General features: G+C 46.6%; 1 protein-coding gene across 1 annotated transcript in view; it reads left to right on the top strand.

Annotated features, from left to right (window-relative positions):
• The window catches only part of ITGA9 (integrin, alpha 9), a 341099-nt gene that overhangs the window by 19058 nt on the left and 303582 nt on the right, over positions 1-18459 (top strand). The window contains exon 5 of the mRNA XM_006890656.1: positions 13045-13112. Coding sequence (XP_006890718.1) covers positions 13045-13112 — 68 coding nt within the window. The remainder of the gene's footprint in view (positions 1-13044; positions 13113-18459) is intronic.

Raw genomic sequence — 18459 nt, 5'->3', positions numbered from 1 at the left:
AAATAGTAACAACTCACATTGCATTTTCAGATATTTTCCTTACTGATGCCTAATTTTGTAATACACTTTGCTTTATTATTATTTTTTTATATTGGTTTGCATACAAAATTTGTATACATTGTGTTTCATGTTGTTGTTATGTGCCATCGAGTTGCTTGCAACTCATAGCACCCTATGTACAACAGCCCTAAACCCTGCTCTGTCCTGTGCCAATGACACTGTCTCCAATACACCCATCCCGATCACCCCAATCACTGAGCCAGTCCACCTCATAGAGGGTCTTCCCCTCATGCACTGTCCCTCTACCCTCCCAAGCATGATGTCCCTCTCCAAGACTGGTTCCTCTTTGCAACATGTCCAAAGTATGTCAGATGAAGCCTCAGAATCCTTGCCTCCAAGGAGCAGCCTGGTTTAACCCTCTCTAGGATGAATCTGTTTGTTTTCTTGGCAGTCCATGGTACATTCAATACTCTTCTCCAGCACCACAGCTCAAAGGCATCACTTCTTCTGTCCTCCCTAGTTATCGTCCAACTGTCTGATGCATAGCAACTGATTGCAAAGACCATGGCCTGAATCATGCTCACCTTAGTTTCCAGAGTGACACCATTGCTCTTCAGTACTTTGGAGAGCAAACTTTCCCATCGCAATACATCTTTGAATTTCCTGACTGCTATTATGTTTCATAGATTCCTTTTTTCATGTTGTGTTTCATAGTATCATGCACATACATTGTGTTTTATAAAATTAATCACCATTGATCCATGCCACCATTACCCCAGCTTTTCAGGTTCTTTGCTAATTCCTTCAACTCTTCGCTCTGCCCACATACCTCTGTGATTTCAATATCTTCCTCATTCTACACTCTCACCCGCTTCCTCCCTCCCCTTCTCCATTTAGACTTTTGTGCGCATCTCACTAGTAATTCTTCTGTTTTTACAATGATGGTCTTATGCAGTATTTGTCCTTATGAGACTGAGTTAATTCACTCAGCATAATGCTCTCCAGTCTCTCCTATGTTATATAGTTGTTGTTATGTGCCATCGAGTTGCTTGTGACTCATAGCAACCCTGTGTACAACAGCCCTAAACCCCACTCTGTCCAGTGCCAATTGCACTGCCTCCGATACACCCACCCCAGTTACCCTAGTCACTGAAGCAACCCATCTCATAGAGGGTCTTCCCCTCCTGCGCCGTCCCTCTACTCGCTGAAGTTGATGTCCATCTCCAAGGATCGGCCCCTCCTTAAAACATTTCCAAAGTATGTCAGACGAAGCCCCAGAATCTTTGCCTCCAAGGAGCAGCCTGGCTTCTGATTGCTGTATAATTTTCATCTCTTTTTCAGTAATTAGATATCTTTGCTATAGGTGTCATGAGTTTTTACTTTCTCAGAAATAAATGGACTCACTTAGCATTTATTCTTGTGTCAGATGTTAAAACGGACACAGCGTATTTGATCTTAATAAGTATTCACATTCTTTTCAGGGGTAAATACTAGTATTTCCATTGTACAGATGGGAACACAGAGGTTCAGGGAGGTTGCTAAAGCTCACAGTGTTATTACGTCACAGAGGTAGGGTCCCTTCATTTTATGTTTAGGGTAGGCTTCTTGCAGCAACCAGTTGTGTTGAGATGTTAATTTTCTTTGGCCTGTGATGACTGTGTTGCCAGGGCTTATTATTAAGGAAAATAAATGACTTAAGAACTGTGATGATAGACGGACTTTTCATGCCCTGTTGTAGTTTTGCAGTGCTTGATGCAAACTACTGACAGCCCCCAGCAAGTGACAGGAGCAGGTGTGTCCCCGCAACAATATTGAGCCAGGGTGAGAATCACCTGTGTCCTGCATTTTTCTTCCTCAGAGTATTTGATTTTAATATCCAAAAAGCAGTTTGATTATCAATGTTTTGACGGTGCTATTAAAGAGTCTTTTAGCTTTGATCACAGAAGTGGGATTCTACTCCTTCTTAGCTGGGAATTCTTATTTTCCCTCTTAAATTTTATTTCATTTCTTTTTGTTGTTATGTGTCATTGAGTTGCTTGCAGCTCATAGCGACCCTATGTACAAGAGCCCTAAACTCTGCTCTATCCTGTGCCAACCTTATTGTCTCTGACACACCTACCCTTATTGCCCCAGTGACTGAGTCAATCCATCTCATCGGGCGTCTTCTCTTGCGCTGTCCCTCCACACTCCCAAGCATGACGTCCTTCTCCAAGAACTGGTCCCTCCTTGAAACATGTCCAAAGTATGGCAGACGAAGCTTCAGAATCCTTGCCTTCAAGGAGCAGTCTGGTTTCACTCTCTCCAGGACAAACCTGGGTGCTCTCCTGGCAGTCCATGGTATATTCAACACTCTTCCCCAGCACCACAGCTCAAAGGCATCAGTTATCTTTCTATCATCCCTAGTCATTGTCCAGCACTCTGACACATAGCAAGCAGTTACAAAGACCATGGCCTGCATCAGGCACATCTTAGTCTCCAGACGAATGTCATTGCTCTTCAATACCCTGGAGAGGCCCCTGACAGCCGACTTTCCCAATGCAACTTGTCTCTTGATTTCCTGGGTGCTGGGACCAAGAGTGTTGATTATGGAGCCAAGCAACCTAAAACTATTAACGATCTCAATCTCTTCACCATCCATAGTGATGCTGCCAATTGGCCCAGTGGTGAGAATCTCTGTGTTCTTGATGTTGAGCTTCAGTCCATATTAAAGGCTGCAGTCCTTGACCTTCTGCAGCAAATGCTTTAGGTCCTCCTCAGTTTCAGTGAGCAGGGTTGTGTCATACTCAGAATGCTGGTTGCTTATTAATCTTTCTCCAGTCCTGATTCCACATTCCTCCTCATACAGCCCAACCTCCCGGATGGTCTGTTCTGTGTATAGATTGAAAAGGTATGGAGACAGAATACATCTCTGGCATACACCCTTCCTGATTTTGAATCATGCAGTGTCTCCATGTTCTGGTCTGACAATTACAAGTTCAAGCTGAAGTTGAAGAAAATGAAATCAAATCCACAGGAACCAAAATTTGACCTTAAGTCTATCCCACTCAAATTTCAAAACCCTCTCAGGAACAGGTTTGAGGCCTCGGACACCAATGAGGGAAGACCAATTGAGCTGTGGGAGGGTATCAAGAATATCACCCATGAAGAATGCAGAAAGTCATTACAAAGGCAGAAGGGGAAGAAAAGACCAAGATGGATGTCAGATGAGACTCTGAACATTGCATTAGAGTGCCGAGAAGCCAAAGCTAAAATAAGAAATTAAGAAGCTGAACAGAAGAGTTCAAAGGGCAGCTCAGAAAAAAAAAGGGGGGGCAGTTCGGGAGGACAAAGCAAAATATTATAATGAACTGTGCAAAGAGCTGGAGTCAGAAAATCAAAGGGGCCGAACTCACTCAGCATTTCTTAAGCTGAAGGAACTGAAAAACAAATTCAAGCCATGAGTGGCTATACTTAAGAATGCTTTGGGCAGAGTATTAAATGATCCAGGAAGTATCTCAAGAAGATTGTAAGAGTATACAGAGTCATTGTACCAAAAGGATTTGGTGGATTCAGAAGAATTTAATGAAACAACATGAGCAAGAGCCTATGGTGATAAAGGAAGAAGTTCAAGCTTCTCTGAAAGAATTAGAAAAAAACAAAGCCCTAGGAATTAATGGCATACTAATTGACATATTTCAACAAACAGACGCTGCCCTGGATGTGCTCACCAGATTGTGTCAAGAAATCTGGAGGACAGCCAGCTGGCCAACTGACTGGAAGAGATTTATATTTGTTCCCATTCCAAAGAAAGGTGACTCAACAGAGTGTGGAAATTATTGAACAATATCATTAATAACACATGCAAGCAAGATTCTGCTGAAAATTATCCAGAAATGACTGGAGCAGCACGTCAGCAGAGAACTGCCAGATGTGCAGGCTGAGTTTAGAAGAGTCTGTGCTATTAGGGATATTATTGCTAATGTTAGATGGATCTTGGTTGAAAGCAGAGAGTGCCAGAGGAATGTCTATCTGTTTCTTTGACTATGCAAAGGCATTTGTGTGGATCACAGCAAACTGTGGCTCACTCTGAGAAGAATGGGAATCTCAGAACATTTATAATTTGTTTTAGTTGTGGAGAATATATGCAACAAATTGTGCACCTCCCCCACCAAAACTGAAACAAATAATAAACACCTCCAAGCATGTACCAACTCAGTGTGTACAATTTAGTGCATCCATTCTCATCCTTCCTCTCAGAGTTGTCCTTCCTTCATGAACATAAAATCATTGCCACTAGGTTTCTGTCTAATTTTTCAAGTAGCTGTTATTAGTCATGTCAATTTGATTCCAAATAGATAGTTCATGATATAACATAATGCTCAAGATAGTCCTTTTTTTCAATTGTGAAACTAAGTTATTGCTTAGTTTTAAGAAGACTTCGGGGGTATTTTTGATTTAACGTTTAATGGTTGTCACAAGGTAGTAGTGCAAGGATTAACCCACTATCCATGATTCCAGAAAGTTTAGAGTCCAGGAAGATTTGAAACTCTTTTCTGTACTTCCCCCCATTTTAATCAGAATTCTTCCAAGAAATCTTTGATACAAGTATTCGGTAATTGTAGTCAGGCACCATCTAGTTCTGCTGGTCTCATGGTAGAGGTGGCTGCTGTTCTTGAAACAGCCACACCCACATCCTCTTTCTATTTCTTACTCTCCTTCTTCCTCTGTTGGTCAAGGTGACTAAAGATCAGTTGCTGTGCCTTGGCTGGCTGTTTGCGTGATCTGGGGTTCTTGGGCCCATGTTGGACGTCACTTTCTTTGGAAGGATGACAAGACATTACAACGTACTGCAGGCTGACCATACAGTCTCGTGTGCCTGTTCCTTTCTACCTCTGAAGGGAGAAGCGTGGCATCTTTGGGAGAAGGCAAAATGGGTTTCTAGATTCTTGGGTGGAAGGAACTACTTTAAGATTACATGTTTTGTTGTTGGGTTTCTTTTTTTTAAGAATGAATATAGTACCACTGCAAACATGCTTTGTGAAGCACAATTATGTGATAGAAGTAGGTGGGAAATCAGGACTATGAGATGAATTTGAATGTGTTGCTTTAAATAAACTACGTACTCTCTCTGGGCAATGCCATCCTGATCTGTAAATAATCAGGTTAGAAATATTAGATATTCTCGAAAGATTTTTTTCACTCTTTAAAATATTTTTGTCCACTTAATTGTACGTTCTGGTTTTATGCCGTTTGCTTTTAATGCTCTCTATGAGCTCTGGTGGCCTAGTGGCATGAAGTTGCAGTGCAATCCTCTCTATGAGCTCTGGTGGCCTAGTGGCATGAAGCTGCAGTGCAATCCCAGAGGTACGTCGTTCAAATCCACCAGATGCTGTGCTGGAGAAGGAGAGGCAATCTCCTCCTGTACCAGTCAGATCCAATTTGATGGTACACACACACACACAAGATAGTGGCCAGTCACTTAATCACTTTACCATCCTCTCTCTTCCTCTTTAACCTAGCTATTGAGAACCCTCATTGTTTTTTTTAGATGGTAATCTTTGTAATTGAGGGTCTTTGTCCCTTCTCTTTAACTGTGTCTGTTTAAATGCTCTTTCTGTGTCTGACTGATTCTACTATCCCTTAAATTTTTGTGTAATTAGGTAGTTATTTAGATTTGCCATCCCTTCTGCAAAATTCCCAGATCTTTGACGGTTGCTACTGTTAGTTGTGAAGTTGCTTCTGACTTCTGGCAACTCCCTGTGTGCGGAATAGAGCCGTCGTGTAGGGTTTTTAGGGCTGGCATCTTCCGGAAGCAGGGCACCAGACCTGGCTTCCAGGGCCTCTGGGTAAGTTTGGACAACTAATCATTTTTGGCTAACAGTCAAGTCCTTGGAAAGCGAAAATTGATGTGTTACGAAGACGGACTTCGGGAGATGAAACTTTCCCAAATGAATACTAGGAAGAGAAATGACTCTCAAAATTCCCCTCGCTGCTGGCGAGTCAGAACTCAGAGCTGACCCTCCAGCAGGATTTCAGAGTCTATACATCCCACAGGAGGAGATTGCCCATTTTTCTCCTGAATGAGAAATTACTAGGAAGAAGATAAAGAAAAAAAAAGATATGTATCTTCAAACCATACCCACCGCTGTCCGCCAACTCCCTGCTCCGGGTTGATTCTGAGTCAGTCCACTTCCACTGTAGCCTTCACAGGACACTGCCCTTCTTTCTTTTTTTAAAAAAAATTTATTTATTTATTTATTCATTCATTTATTATTAATGTCAATGAACATCTACAGAGATTTTGGACTTCCATTCATTCATTGTTGCATTTTTCTCCCCGCCCATCCCCCCCACCCCCAGTTCACTTCTCTCCTTGAAAAGCAAAAGAAAAACTCCTTCATTGGTACACAAGCCCTTCTTTCTAGCAGGAAGCAGCTGGTGGATTCAGATGGGATCTCTCCGTCTCTCTCTCTATCTGTATATCTATCTCATGTATATTATACATACATATGAACACAGTTGCTGTCTTCTATATGATCAAGTTGGAACCCACCCATAGCTGACTGTCTGACGTATTTTCAGAAGTAGTTAATTACAAGGGAGGAGATTGCCCATCCTTCTCCCATGGAGCATCTGGGGATTCATGTCTTCAGGGTTGAAGCAGCTTCTTGCCACTAGGCCACCAGCATTCCATGAAAACATATATAGATATAGATAGATAGAAATATATATATAGATATGTATGTGTGTGTATTGCAAACACCAAAGCCTCAAAACAGCAAACTCCATGAAAAAAACTCATTGCTGTTGAAAGAAGCAACTCCTCGCTGACCCTTCAGGAGGTGTTCAGAAGCTGTAAATCACAGGAGAGTATACATTTTTCTCCCTTAGAGCCCCTGGCAGATTAAAATTGCCAGAGAGTTAGCTCATTTTTTTTTTTCATTAAGGGGTTGACAGTACAACTCTTTACAGGCTAGGCCACCAGAGTTCCCCCTCGCCATTTGATTTAAAAATACATATGTGTGTGTGTGTGTATATATGTATGTGTGTTGCTGTTGTGTACCATAGAGTCAGAACTGACCCATAGCTGACTCTTTGGTGGGTTTTCACAGGCAAGTGAGTTAATCATGCAGAAGGAGATAGCCTATCCTTCTCCCATGGAGTATCTGGTGGCCTTGAACTGTATGCCTTCAGGATTGCAGCGTAGCTTCTTGCCACTAGACCTCCAGAGCTCTCTCGTGCTCATGCGCTCTCTCTCTTTCTCTCACTCTGTCTCTCTCTCCGTCTCTGTCTGTCTATCTATATCTATCTATCTATCTATCTATCTATCTATCTATCTATCTATCTATCTATCTATCTATCTATCTATCTCGCCACTCATGATAGACAGTGTTTAATGGAGCTTCCCAATTAAAACAAGCTTGGAAGCACGAGTGGTATCCACTTCCAAAATGGCTTGCATCCAGAAACTCTATGAACAGTGCTCAGGTCTTTCATTCATAGGGTCGCTGTGAGTCGTCTACAACTCGACGGCATGTAACAAAACAACATCTCTGTGTGTGTATAATGTACTTATGTATATATTAACTGGAGCCCTGGGGCACAGTGGATTGCTGAGATGTTACTGGTTTGAATTCACCAGCTGGCTTGCAGGACACAGGTGAGGCAGTCTGCTCTCGAGACTCACACCTTCACTCACTCTATGGGACAGCTGTATCCTGACATATAGGGTTGCCCTGAGTTGGAATGGACGACAGTGGGTTTGGGTTTTTGGTTTATGTGTGTGTATGTGTATACTTGTATGTTATATTGTATCTAAGCCTTGATCTTTCTGTCGGTGGTTTCATCCACTGCAGCGTTTTCTGAAGGGTGCAGGAAGTGACCCACCCCATCTGCAGTCTTCTTGAATGAATTAAATCTCATTAGTGGAGGCTCCATGCCTTGAATTGCGGATTGTGAACATTTGGAAACTAGTATTGTTTCCTCTCCTGAATGGCCTTCTGTTTAGACAGGGTTTAGTAAAACCAGCAGCCCAACCAACGAAAATACTGCCGTTTATAGGATGGAGGAACCACATGGCTTAATGCATTAAAGTCTGTGACGCAGGCCGCCTAATTCAAACCCACCCACTGCAGGAAGACAGCCTTTTCCAGCCCCTTCCCAGCTCCTCTATTCAATTTGTAGGTTCCCTTACTCAACCAACACTTTTTTGTGTGTGTGGACTAATTTCCCCCCAGTCCACCAGTGTTAGATTTATTACAGCATCTGTGGGCTGCTCTCATGCAAGCCCAGTTCTCCTCTACCTCTCTTAGGTGGGTAGATGCTTTGCCCTGCTGTGGTGGAGAGAAAGCTAGCATGCGGCAGTTCTTCGGGGGGGGGGGGGAGACACCTTGGGGAATTTAATTTAGACGCTGCGTGGACATGCCCAGGAACAGACAGCCCAGGGGCCCCAACAGGCTTTGTGTCTGTTCAGGAAAAGTTTTTCCTGGGGATACAGGAGCCTGGAGGCCTCACCCTGGGCCCCTCCACCCTGTACTTCCTGGACTTTTCAATGGCAGATGGCGTGTGACTGGTTTCCCATGGACGCTGTGTGTGGGGCACCCGTTCCCCTCGGCTGATTCCCTCTCCACACAGCTTCATGGTGCAGGCTTTCCTGCTGTCTTAGCTCCAGCTCATGGAATCCAATTTATCAGGATTGATCGATTTTTGAAGAAAGAAGATAAAATAATAATGGCGTCACTGGCCCACAGAAGGAGTACCCAAGAGTGAAGTGCGCTGTGGCTGGCATGTGGTCACTAACTACCGCTCCCAGAAGTCCCCGTGACCCAGGCCCCAGAGGTCACAGCAACCCCTTGAGGTGGCAGTCAGTACCCCAGTTATGCAGCCCTGTCACATTACAAAGTGTTTTTCAGATACTTTCTCAGTTGTTTTGGAGCATTAAGTGTCCAGTTGTTGTTGTTGTTGTTGTTAGGTGCTGTCGAGTCCGACTCCTAGTGACCCTGTGAACCACCCTGCCCTGTCCTGTGCTGTCCTCATCGTCTCTGACACACGTGAGCCCATTGCTGCAGGTGCTGTGTCCGTCCATCACATTGAGAGTTGTCTTCTCATCCTCTGACCCTTCACCCTTCCAAGCATGATGCCCCTTTCCAAGCAATCAGCCTGCACAATGACGTTAATCAGAGTATAAAGGGACAGGCTTGGCTGGGCACAGAGCTCGGGGTGGGGAGTCCCTGGCTTGCACCGTGACACTGTACAGGTAGATGATCAGGAATGACTTGGATGTGTTTCTATGACGGGAGCTTACGTTAGTTTTCACAGACTCCGCCTTCAGAAGAAGAGTGCTTTGTGTCAGGAGGGATGGACTTGAACATGGCCATAGCGGCTTCGTGTGCTCAAGCCTGCTAGGTCTGGGTCTCCTGGGGTGATGGTCCCATCTGTGGTTCCTCACATCTCCAAGGCCAGTCATGGAGGGCACATGCTGGTGGATGGGCAGGGATTGAGTAATTGGATCTGAATTTCCTTCCCAGCTCTTCCTGATGAAGCCAGCTAAGGAAGGGATGCCTGTGGTGGAATCAGCCCATGCTGGGTTTGGAAAACCCAGGAAAAAATGAGATGTCTCCTCTCATCCTTTGGCTGTTTGCTCTGTTCTGCTCCTATCCACCACCATCTCCTGTGGTCGGTGGTGTCACCAGGTCTAGAAATCAGGATTCCTGGTACCCAGAACACAGCTTCTTTTCAAGGAGGGTGGGATGGAGTGGAGAAAGCCTGGAAGGTAAGAGCAAAGCAGGAGGTGAGAGTGGAAGATCAGGCAGGTGAAGGGCCACAGGGAAGAGGCTGAGGAGTTCATGGACTTAGCGCTGAGAGGAACATACCTGATCCTTCTCCTCTGACCCTAACTGGGACTCAGGTGTGTGCGTGTGTATACATGTTCCTTCAACACATGGTCTAAAGCACATACAGAATGCAATACATGCCTAGGTGCTGTTCCAGTTACTGAGATGCCACATCTTTGTCCTGGAGAAGTTCTTTGATAAGTAAAGGTCTTAGTGGTGAGGTGAGTGTGTAATTTGTTTTCACCTGGATGGAGATGTGGAGGAAGGCTTTAGGAAGGCTTGGCGCTGTGGAATTGTGGAATCTGGTGATGCCAGTTGAAGTTTTCTAGCATTGCCGAGACCCATAACTGCCCCCACATGAAATGTTATGAGGATGATGGCAGGATGCGGAGAATTCTGGTTTAAAGGAGCGGGTCACAGAATTGCAGATGTTCTTGAGAGATCAGAACATGACCTGTCATCTGTCAGTGAGTGTCAGCACCACATGGGTCCCACAGTGTTTGAAGCCCTGCTCAGTGACTCAGTGACATCTGAGGAAGATACAGATAGACCCTGGGGTTTCAGAAGCTGCACAGTCTGTAGAACATGCCTTCCTTCCATGCGTATCCCTGGCCCTCGGACCCTGGATGGTGGTGTTCCCAGCCTATAAATACAGGGCCTGGTCTGTTGGCAGTACCTCTGAACAGCAGAGAAGAGGTGCTGGGAAGAGCTGCTTCTTGTAGTGTTTTATTCTGGGGACAGGAGTGGGCACTGGATCAAAACAGCCCCTGGTCATGCTTCTAGCAGGTACCCCAGCACATTAAGGGGTGAAGGAGAGAAAAGCATTGCGTTTGCTATAGCTATAACCTTTAGACTCCCTACCACAAAGATATCTTGAGACCATTTGCCTTTAAACAGTGCAAGATCCAATAAAAATAAAAGGATCCACATACGATTCCTATTTCCATCATTCATTTATGAGGCGGAAGTGGTATGTTCTGCATTGTAATTTCATACAGCTTTTGGTTTGTAAATCTGTTTTTTTTTCTCCCCAACAGTTAAAAATGAGTGATTAACAAATAGGCTAGGATTGGTTCCAAGTATGTTGCTTGGTTTTGTGTTTTTTTAGAACCTTCCAGGTTTAATATTTAATATAACTATGTGTCCAGGTTGAGGCATTCTGATGGTTCTTTTCTTTGTGCTATTTGATGCAGTGTTTATGTGCTGTTCTGCACTCGCTCCATTCACTGGGGCATGGGTTTGTACAGAAGAAATGAGTTTCGTTTCAAGAAGTTGGGGTCTGGCAGGCCTGTGAGTTCTCCTTATAACAACACGGCCGGGCAGGAGGGGCGGATCCAGCCCTCCCAGGGAAGAGGAGTAACTCAATTGACATTCCGTTGTAATTTAGCAGTCAGTTAATGGCCACTTACTGGAAAATGTTACCAGGCTCTGCGGTGAGCGTTGTTAGAAGCTGAATTACTCTGCGTGTTTCCCCAGAGTCCTTTCCTTCCCCCTTTTCGCCTCAAGTAGACACTCTAAGCAGCAGGAAGTGGGATGATGTTGCAATCACTACTTCCCTGCTCTTCTGTATTATTTATTTTGTGTTTCAAAAATAATCATACTGCCTTCAGTGGTGGGAGAGGCAGGCCAAGACCCGGGGTCACTGGGTTATTTTGTTGGGTGGCCTCAGCCTGACAGTGCCCAGATGCTGCCAAGAACCAGTGCCAAAGGGTGTGCATTCTCCTTGCAATTAATTCGAGTCACCTGAGCTGGATGCTGGTCGGTCTCTTGTCTTGGCCCAGGCGGTGATTTCAGACGGCTGGCCCCTTTCCTGGGCTGCAGAGCCTTTGATGGGCCAGCGAGATAATGGAAGAACACGAGAGGCTGAGTCAGAGCTTGGGTCGAATCCCAGCGTTGCCATGCACACGCTGTCTGGGACTGCTTGCTTAACCTCTCTGAGCCTACCTGCTGGGGAAGATAGATACCTGTTCAGGGAGGTGGGGAGAAGGGAGAAGGTCAGTTACGTAAAGGTAAATGGAAGCTGCCAAGCCAGTGCCTGGAACATGGTAAACACTTAGCAGAATTTCCTCCTGTTCTACACTGCCAACTTCAACAGCAGCAAGGGGCTTTGCCAGGTAGGAGGGTTGAGAGCTGAGGGAGTAGTGAAGAGAAAGATCTACTTGATTTGTTTCCTCTTGGCCCAGAGATACCAGCCCATTTTCCTTCCAGACGAAGAAGATTGAGGGCAAGACCCGAGACACAGTGTCTGTGTTGAGCTGCAGCAGATCCAGTTGGTTCCTACCTCTCAGTTTTTATTTTTTATTAATTTTAATGAAAGTTTACAGAGACTTTGGATTTCCAGTTATTCATTGCTTCACTTTTCTCCCTGCCCACCCCTCCCCCCAATTCACTCTTCTCCTTGAAAAGAAAAAGAAAAACTCTTTTATTGTTATGCAATCCCCCCACCCCCACCCCATCCACTCCACGATGCAGCCTTCACTCTGGACTTCTGTAGGACAAGAATACCCATTCATATGTCCCTTTTAAACAGTTCGCTCCCTCATCTGTTTCAGTGCAGTTTGGTGGAATAGCAGGAAGCATGGTGCCTCCAGCTGCACTGAGTATGTATTTGAGTGTGTATTGACTGGTCTTCCAGGATCCCTGGTGTCATAATGGGGAAGGCATTTGACTGCTAACCAGAAAGTCAGCAGTTCAAACCCACTTCCTGCTCCTTGGAAGAAGGATGTGGAAGTCAGTTTCTTTAAGACAACAGTCTTGGAAACCCTCCAGTTCTGCTCTGTCTTGTATGAGGAACCGCAGTTGACTCCACAGTAATGGGTTTGGGTCTTTTTACCAGGCGACTCTATACTGTTATGGCCACAGCATTTCACTTATAGGTCATGTTTTCAGCTCCCTGGACCTCTTTGGGGTCTGCATCCTTTCTGTAATAGGTGAAGTGATTGTCTCCAGCCCTCACATACGAAGGTAGCCATCCCTCTTTCTCCCGGCATGAGCTGAGGAAGTTTTCCAGGCCACTTGCTCCTTAGTGGCTCCCGAGGGTAGAATCTGAAGCTCTGGTGAATGGCTGAGACTTTGCCTCTGGGCCCCATCCTGGAAGGTCTACCTGGGCACAGCCTGCAGCAGTGCATGGAAGGGGCAGGCTCACCTCAGGGCCCCCGTGGACTCCACACAGGACTGACTCGCACTAATTGACAAGTCTGTTTTCTTCCTCTTCCCTTCCTTCTGCATCCAGAGTACAAGAAGAAATATGGTGAGGAACACGGCTCCTGCCAGGCTGGGATCTCGGGCTTCTTCACTGAGGTGGGTGCTGGCTCTTGGGACCTTTTTGTTGTTTCGTTGGTGTTAGTTTCCTTGATTGTTATGATATGGTGACCCCTTGAGATGGAACTTTGGTGTCGCGGAAACGTGCACAGTGAATGAGAAGATTCTGGCTCTCACAGCCAGGGGAGGGTCTGTGAATCTGGTGAGGGACCAGCTGGCCAGAGACCACTGCACGGGGGGCTGGGAGGGGCGGCTAATTGGGAGGGTACCCTGCCCCCTCATTTTGATAATTTCTGTAGGAATCAGTGTGACGTAGAGATTTTTTTGAGACTCGTGGAAGGAATTGATGAAAAGGTATGTGAGTAAACAGTATCAAATGATCTATAGAAAGTGTCTATATCCTTAGATAATTTTAACTTCAGATCCTTGCTTGGTGGAGAGACCTGAGTTTACATATATCCAAACCTTCCCTTTTCTCAAACTTAGAGACCCATCGGCTGAAAGCATCTGTGCCTAATGCAGAAGTAGCATGTTCTTGGGCTTGTAGTGGACTTTTAGGGACTGTTGTTTGATGTTAATCTTCTGTTTACCCTTTTTACCAACCCCACACTCCATTTCTCAAACATTTTTATGACCCTGTCTGTCCTGGGCAGAGTTCACTGCTAGACCTTGTAAGTGGAATGCCTCGCCATCTAGTTACTCAGGGGAAATGTTAAAAGACAAATACCCCAAACACCTTCTTCTTACCTCTAATTCATCTGCATACCTGTCATTTTATCCTCCCAAACACATCTCAGATATGAAGCCTTTTGCTGTTACTGTCCCCTTCATGAGGGAGCTCTGCTGGCCTCGTGGTAACAAGCTGCGCTGCAATCCCAAAGATACGTGGATTGAATCCACCAGCCGCTCTGTGGGAGAAGGATGGGCACTCTCCTCCCAGGCAATTAACTGCCTCTGAAAACCTGCTGGAGGGTCAGCTCGGGTCGGTTCTGACTCTGGAGTAAACACCAACACCAGCACCAACGCCAGTTTCCTTCGTCACATTCACCACCACCTCCATAAACACTGCTGCCACTATCACTGCCACCCTCATACCATTATCACCCCAGCTTACCAACACTGCTGCCACCACCTCCATCGTGGCTGCCATCTCCACCACCATTACCATCCCCATAATTGGTACGGCCACCTTCATGACTGTCACTTCCACCGCCACGTCCATCTAGCACCACCACTTCCATTACTACCACCACCTCCATTACCAACACCCCCGTTACCACCACCACCTCCATTACCAACACCCGCGTTACCACCACCACCTCCATTACCAACACCTCTGTAACCACCACCTGCATTACCAACACCTCCATTACCAACACCACCTCCATTACCAACACCTCTGTAACCATCACCTCTATTACCAGCACCCCCATTACCACCACCACCTCCATTACCAACATCTCTGTAACCACCACCTCTATTACCAACACCACCGCCATTACCAACACCTCTGTAACCACCACCTGCATTACCAACACCCCCGTTACCACCACCACCTCCGTTACCAACACCCCCGTTACCACCACCACCTCCATTATCAACACCCCCATTACCACCACCACCTCCGTTACCAACACCCCCGTTACCACCACTACCTCCATTACCAACACCCCTGTTACCACCACCACCTCCGTTACCAACACCCCCGTTACCACCACCACCTCCATTACCAACACCCCCGTTACCACCACCACCTCCATTACCAACACCCCCATTACCACCACCACCTCCATTACCAACACCCCCGTTACCACCACCACCTGCATTACCAACACCCCCGTTACCACCACCACCTCCGTTACCAACACCACCTCCATTACCACCACCACCTCCATTACCAACACCCCTGTTACCACCACCACCTCCATTACCAACACCTCAGTAACCACCACCTGCATTACCAACACCCCCGTTACCACCACCACCTCCGTTACCAACACCTCAGTAACCACCACCTGCATTACCAACACCTCCATTACCAACACCACCTCCATTACCAACACCCCCGTTACCACCACCTCTGTAACCATCACCTCTATTACTAACACCCCTGTTACCACCACCACCTCCATTACCAACATCACCTCCATTACCACCAACATCTCTATTACCACCACCACCTCCATCACCAACACCTCCATTACCAACACCTCTGTAACCACCACCTCTGTTACCAACACCTCTGTAACCATCACCTCCATTACCACCATCTATTACCACCAATGCCATTTCTACCATCTCTGTTACCACCTCCTCCATTACTACCATCCATTGCCACTACCTCCATTATTACCACCTCCGTTACCACCACCATCTCCATTACCACCTCCACCATCACCACCACTACCACCTCCAGTACGGCCACCACCTCTTTTATGGCTCGCATCTCCACTATCATTATCCACCACCCCATTATCATCATTACAACCACCTTCTGTGTAGAAAGATGTTATTAGAAGATATTTGAATATACTAAGTGAAGTAACTCAGTCTCATAAAGACAAATACTGTATAAGACCATTATTATAGAATGAGTACAAGGATCCAAGGAGGGGAGAGGGGAGCAATGGGGTGAGGATTGGGGGGAGCAGAGCGGTGATAGGGGAGAAGCAGTGGGGTGAGGATGGGGGTGCTTAATCATGGGGTGGCACAATTTGATGGGTGGAGGGAGGGGTGGGTAAAGGAAAGGGGAAAGATCTGGTGTGAAAGACAGTGTAGATGAACTTTGTAAGTAAATCAGCATAAAATAATAATAATAATAATAATAATAATAATAATAAATGTGTATTCATTCATGTATTCATGTGTGGGCTAGGACTCAGGTTGAGTAAAAAGCTCAGATTTGGCCATTGGCGGCAACACTCTGAGGAGATTTCACGTGCTCGGAGTTCCATGTAAGAGGTGGCTACTTTGGTCTGAGTGGGAGGAGGTGGGTTTGGCAGGAGAGGCAGGAAGGAAAGGGGTGTGGATGGAAAACCCAGGTGGGTGTGCAAAGCTCAGGATGCCTGGAGGTGAGGGGGCCCTAAGTGCTTGCCGGGCTCACAACAAACTGAGGCAGGAATGGGACGTGCAGGGGGACAGGAGAGAGGTGGTGGACGGGGTGGGAAGGCAGCCCCGCGATGGCTACTCCATCCTCTGATGCCTGGGGATTCTGGGGTTTGACCCCCACTTCATTTCCCAGGCTCCTGAACCTCATAGACAGGAGTTCTTTGAACTCTTTGCCTCCCTCGTTTCTGGAGCTCCAGCTATTTGAGACTGGGCAGGAAATGCGGTTGGTGGGGTCAGGCTGGCCCTGCTCCCCCTTGCTGCCCGCCTGCCTACCTCATCACTCAGGCCTTGTCTTGGCTGTGAGTCCTCAGCTCCCCTCCCAGGACAGGCAGCCGCTTCCCGAGGGGGTCAGACTTCTGTGGCCTTCCGGACATGACCATGCTGCCCTGAAGTATTCTGACCCGCAGTGCCTGTTTGACCTGTAGGCCGCTGACCCTGGGGTTATCGAAGTCCTTTCAGTTATGGACTCCACATGAGTTTCAGTCCGTCATTGAGTTTCCTGGGAACTTTATGTTTTGTGTAGACCGAGATAGCAGAGGAGTAGATAGTTCACAGCAAGAGAAGACTTTGTTCCTGGTCTATGTAGAGCATTCGTTTAAGAGCTTTGTTTTGATGTCTGTGGGCTAATTGGGTCCAGCTGTGGAGAGTCAACAACTGTTGTGTCCATTTGGGTGCAAGTGTGACCCACACAGTCTTCTGTTGCAGATTTCTGGCCCAGTTACTCATGCCAGCTTGCAGAGTGAAAAGCCCTTCACTCCTCTCAGGCACACCCAGACACCCCGCAGTCCCTGGAGACAGTGCTAATACAGGCATGTCAGGAAGAGGCCCACACTGGTGGCTTGCTACGGAAGGAGCTCTGCTTCATGCAGCTGGAGTTGCCATGGATTTAGGGCTGGCCCAATGGTGGCAAACAACGATGAAAAGATTAGGTCATCCGAATGCACCCTGTCAGCTTCCCTGTGTCCCAGAGAGCCTTGAAAGACCGCTGGGTGCTCACAGGCTTGGCTTATGGAACACGGCAGGGGGAGAAGGCTCTGTACTGTGCGTGTAAGTGCTGTGGAGACCATCGCTCTTTATGTTGGTTGGTGCCCTGTGTGTTTGGACACTGTTTACAGATTCCAAGTTCAAGGCCCGGAAAAATTCCTTTGCTTTGACCGAATGATCATGTGCCTGCCTCACACCCTGCTAGAGCTCACGCCATCCTTGACCTAGAAGAGACGTGTATAAGAGGAAAGAATTAATGCACAGCTCTACTTTGCCTTGATGACTCCTGGGTGCAGGAAGTGGTCCATCTTTTTTATTTTATTTTATTATTTTTGTGTGTGTACCGTCAAATCGAATCTGACTGGTACAGGAGGAGATTGTCCCTCCTTCTCCAGCAGAGCATCTGATGGATTTGAACCATGTACCTCTGGGATTGCAGTGCAGCTTCCTAGAAGTGGTCATTTTTATAAAACCAGAAGATAGATGCCTTTTAGAATGCCTGGCTTGTCACCAGCAGCCCCTTTCACAGGGATTAGAGTCTCAGAGCCTTAAAGTTCACCGCTCGTCAGCACCCACCCTCCTCTCGTTCCCAGGCTGACCACAGGGTGTGTATTGTTCATGACATTGACCCATCACTGCAGCCTTTGCATTCTTGCTCTCTCTCTCTCTCGTATTCTCTCTGCCCCATCAACCTCATTTTCTCTTGTTTTTGCCTTTGGCTGGCACTTGTGCCCTGGGAATTCTGCTGTGACTTTATGGATTGTCATTAGAACCTCAGAATTCTGGTGACAGGACCTAGCATCTAGGGACAGAAAGCACAGTTGATGAGAGTATAGGAACCCAGCTTTGCCTAGAAAGACCAGCTTCTGAAATGTCGCAGGGGTGGGAGTGGGGTCTCTGCGGCCACTGGGAAACTTGCTGTGTATGACCATCAGAGTCATGACCTAGACAGTGCCTGTGGTCTCTAGTAAGCCCAGGTGGCCTGCACCTGCACTGGGGGGCTGTGCTTAGTAGAGGGACTTCGAGCAAGCTTAAGTAGTGTTGTTATGCGCCGTTGAGTTGCTTACGACTCATAGTGACCCTGTGCTCTATAGCTCTGAACCCTGCTCTGTCCTGAGCCAATCTCATTGTCTCTGACACACCTACCCTCATTTCCTCAGTTACTGTATCAATTAATTCACTCATCTGGTGTCTTACTTTCCTGTGCTGTCCCTCAATCCTTCCAAGCATGATATCCCTCTCCAAAGACTGGCCCCTCCTGGCTACCTGCCCAAAGTAGGTGAGAAAGAACTTC

The sequence above is a fragment of the Elephantulus edwardii genome, unplaced genomic scaffold (assembly GCF_000299155.1).
Source record: "Elephantulus edwardii isolate Elephantulus edwardi_28Jun2011 unplaced genomic scaffold, EleEdw1.0 scaffold00091, whole genome shotgun sequence".
In the NCBI taxonomy this organism is placed as follows: Eukaryota; Metazoa; Chordata; class Mammalia; order Macroscelidea; family Macroscelididae; genus Elephantulus; species Elephantulus edwardii.
Note: the sequence above shows the minus strand (reverse complement) of the source record. Positions and strands in the feature narration are given on the sequence as shown.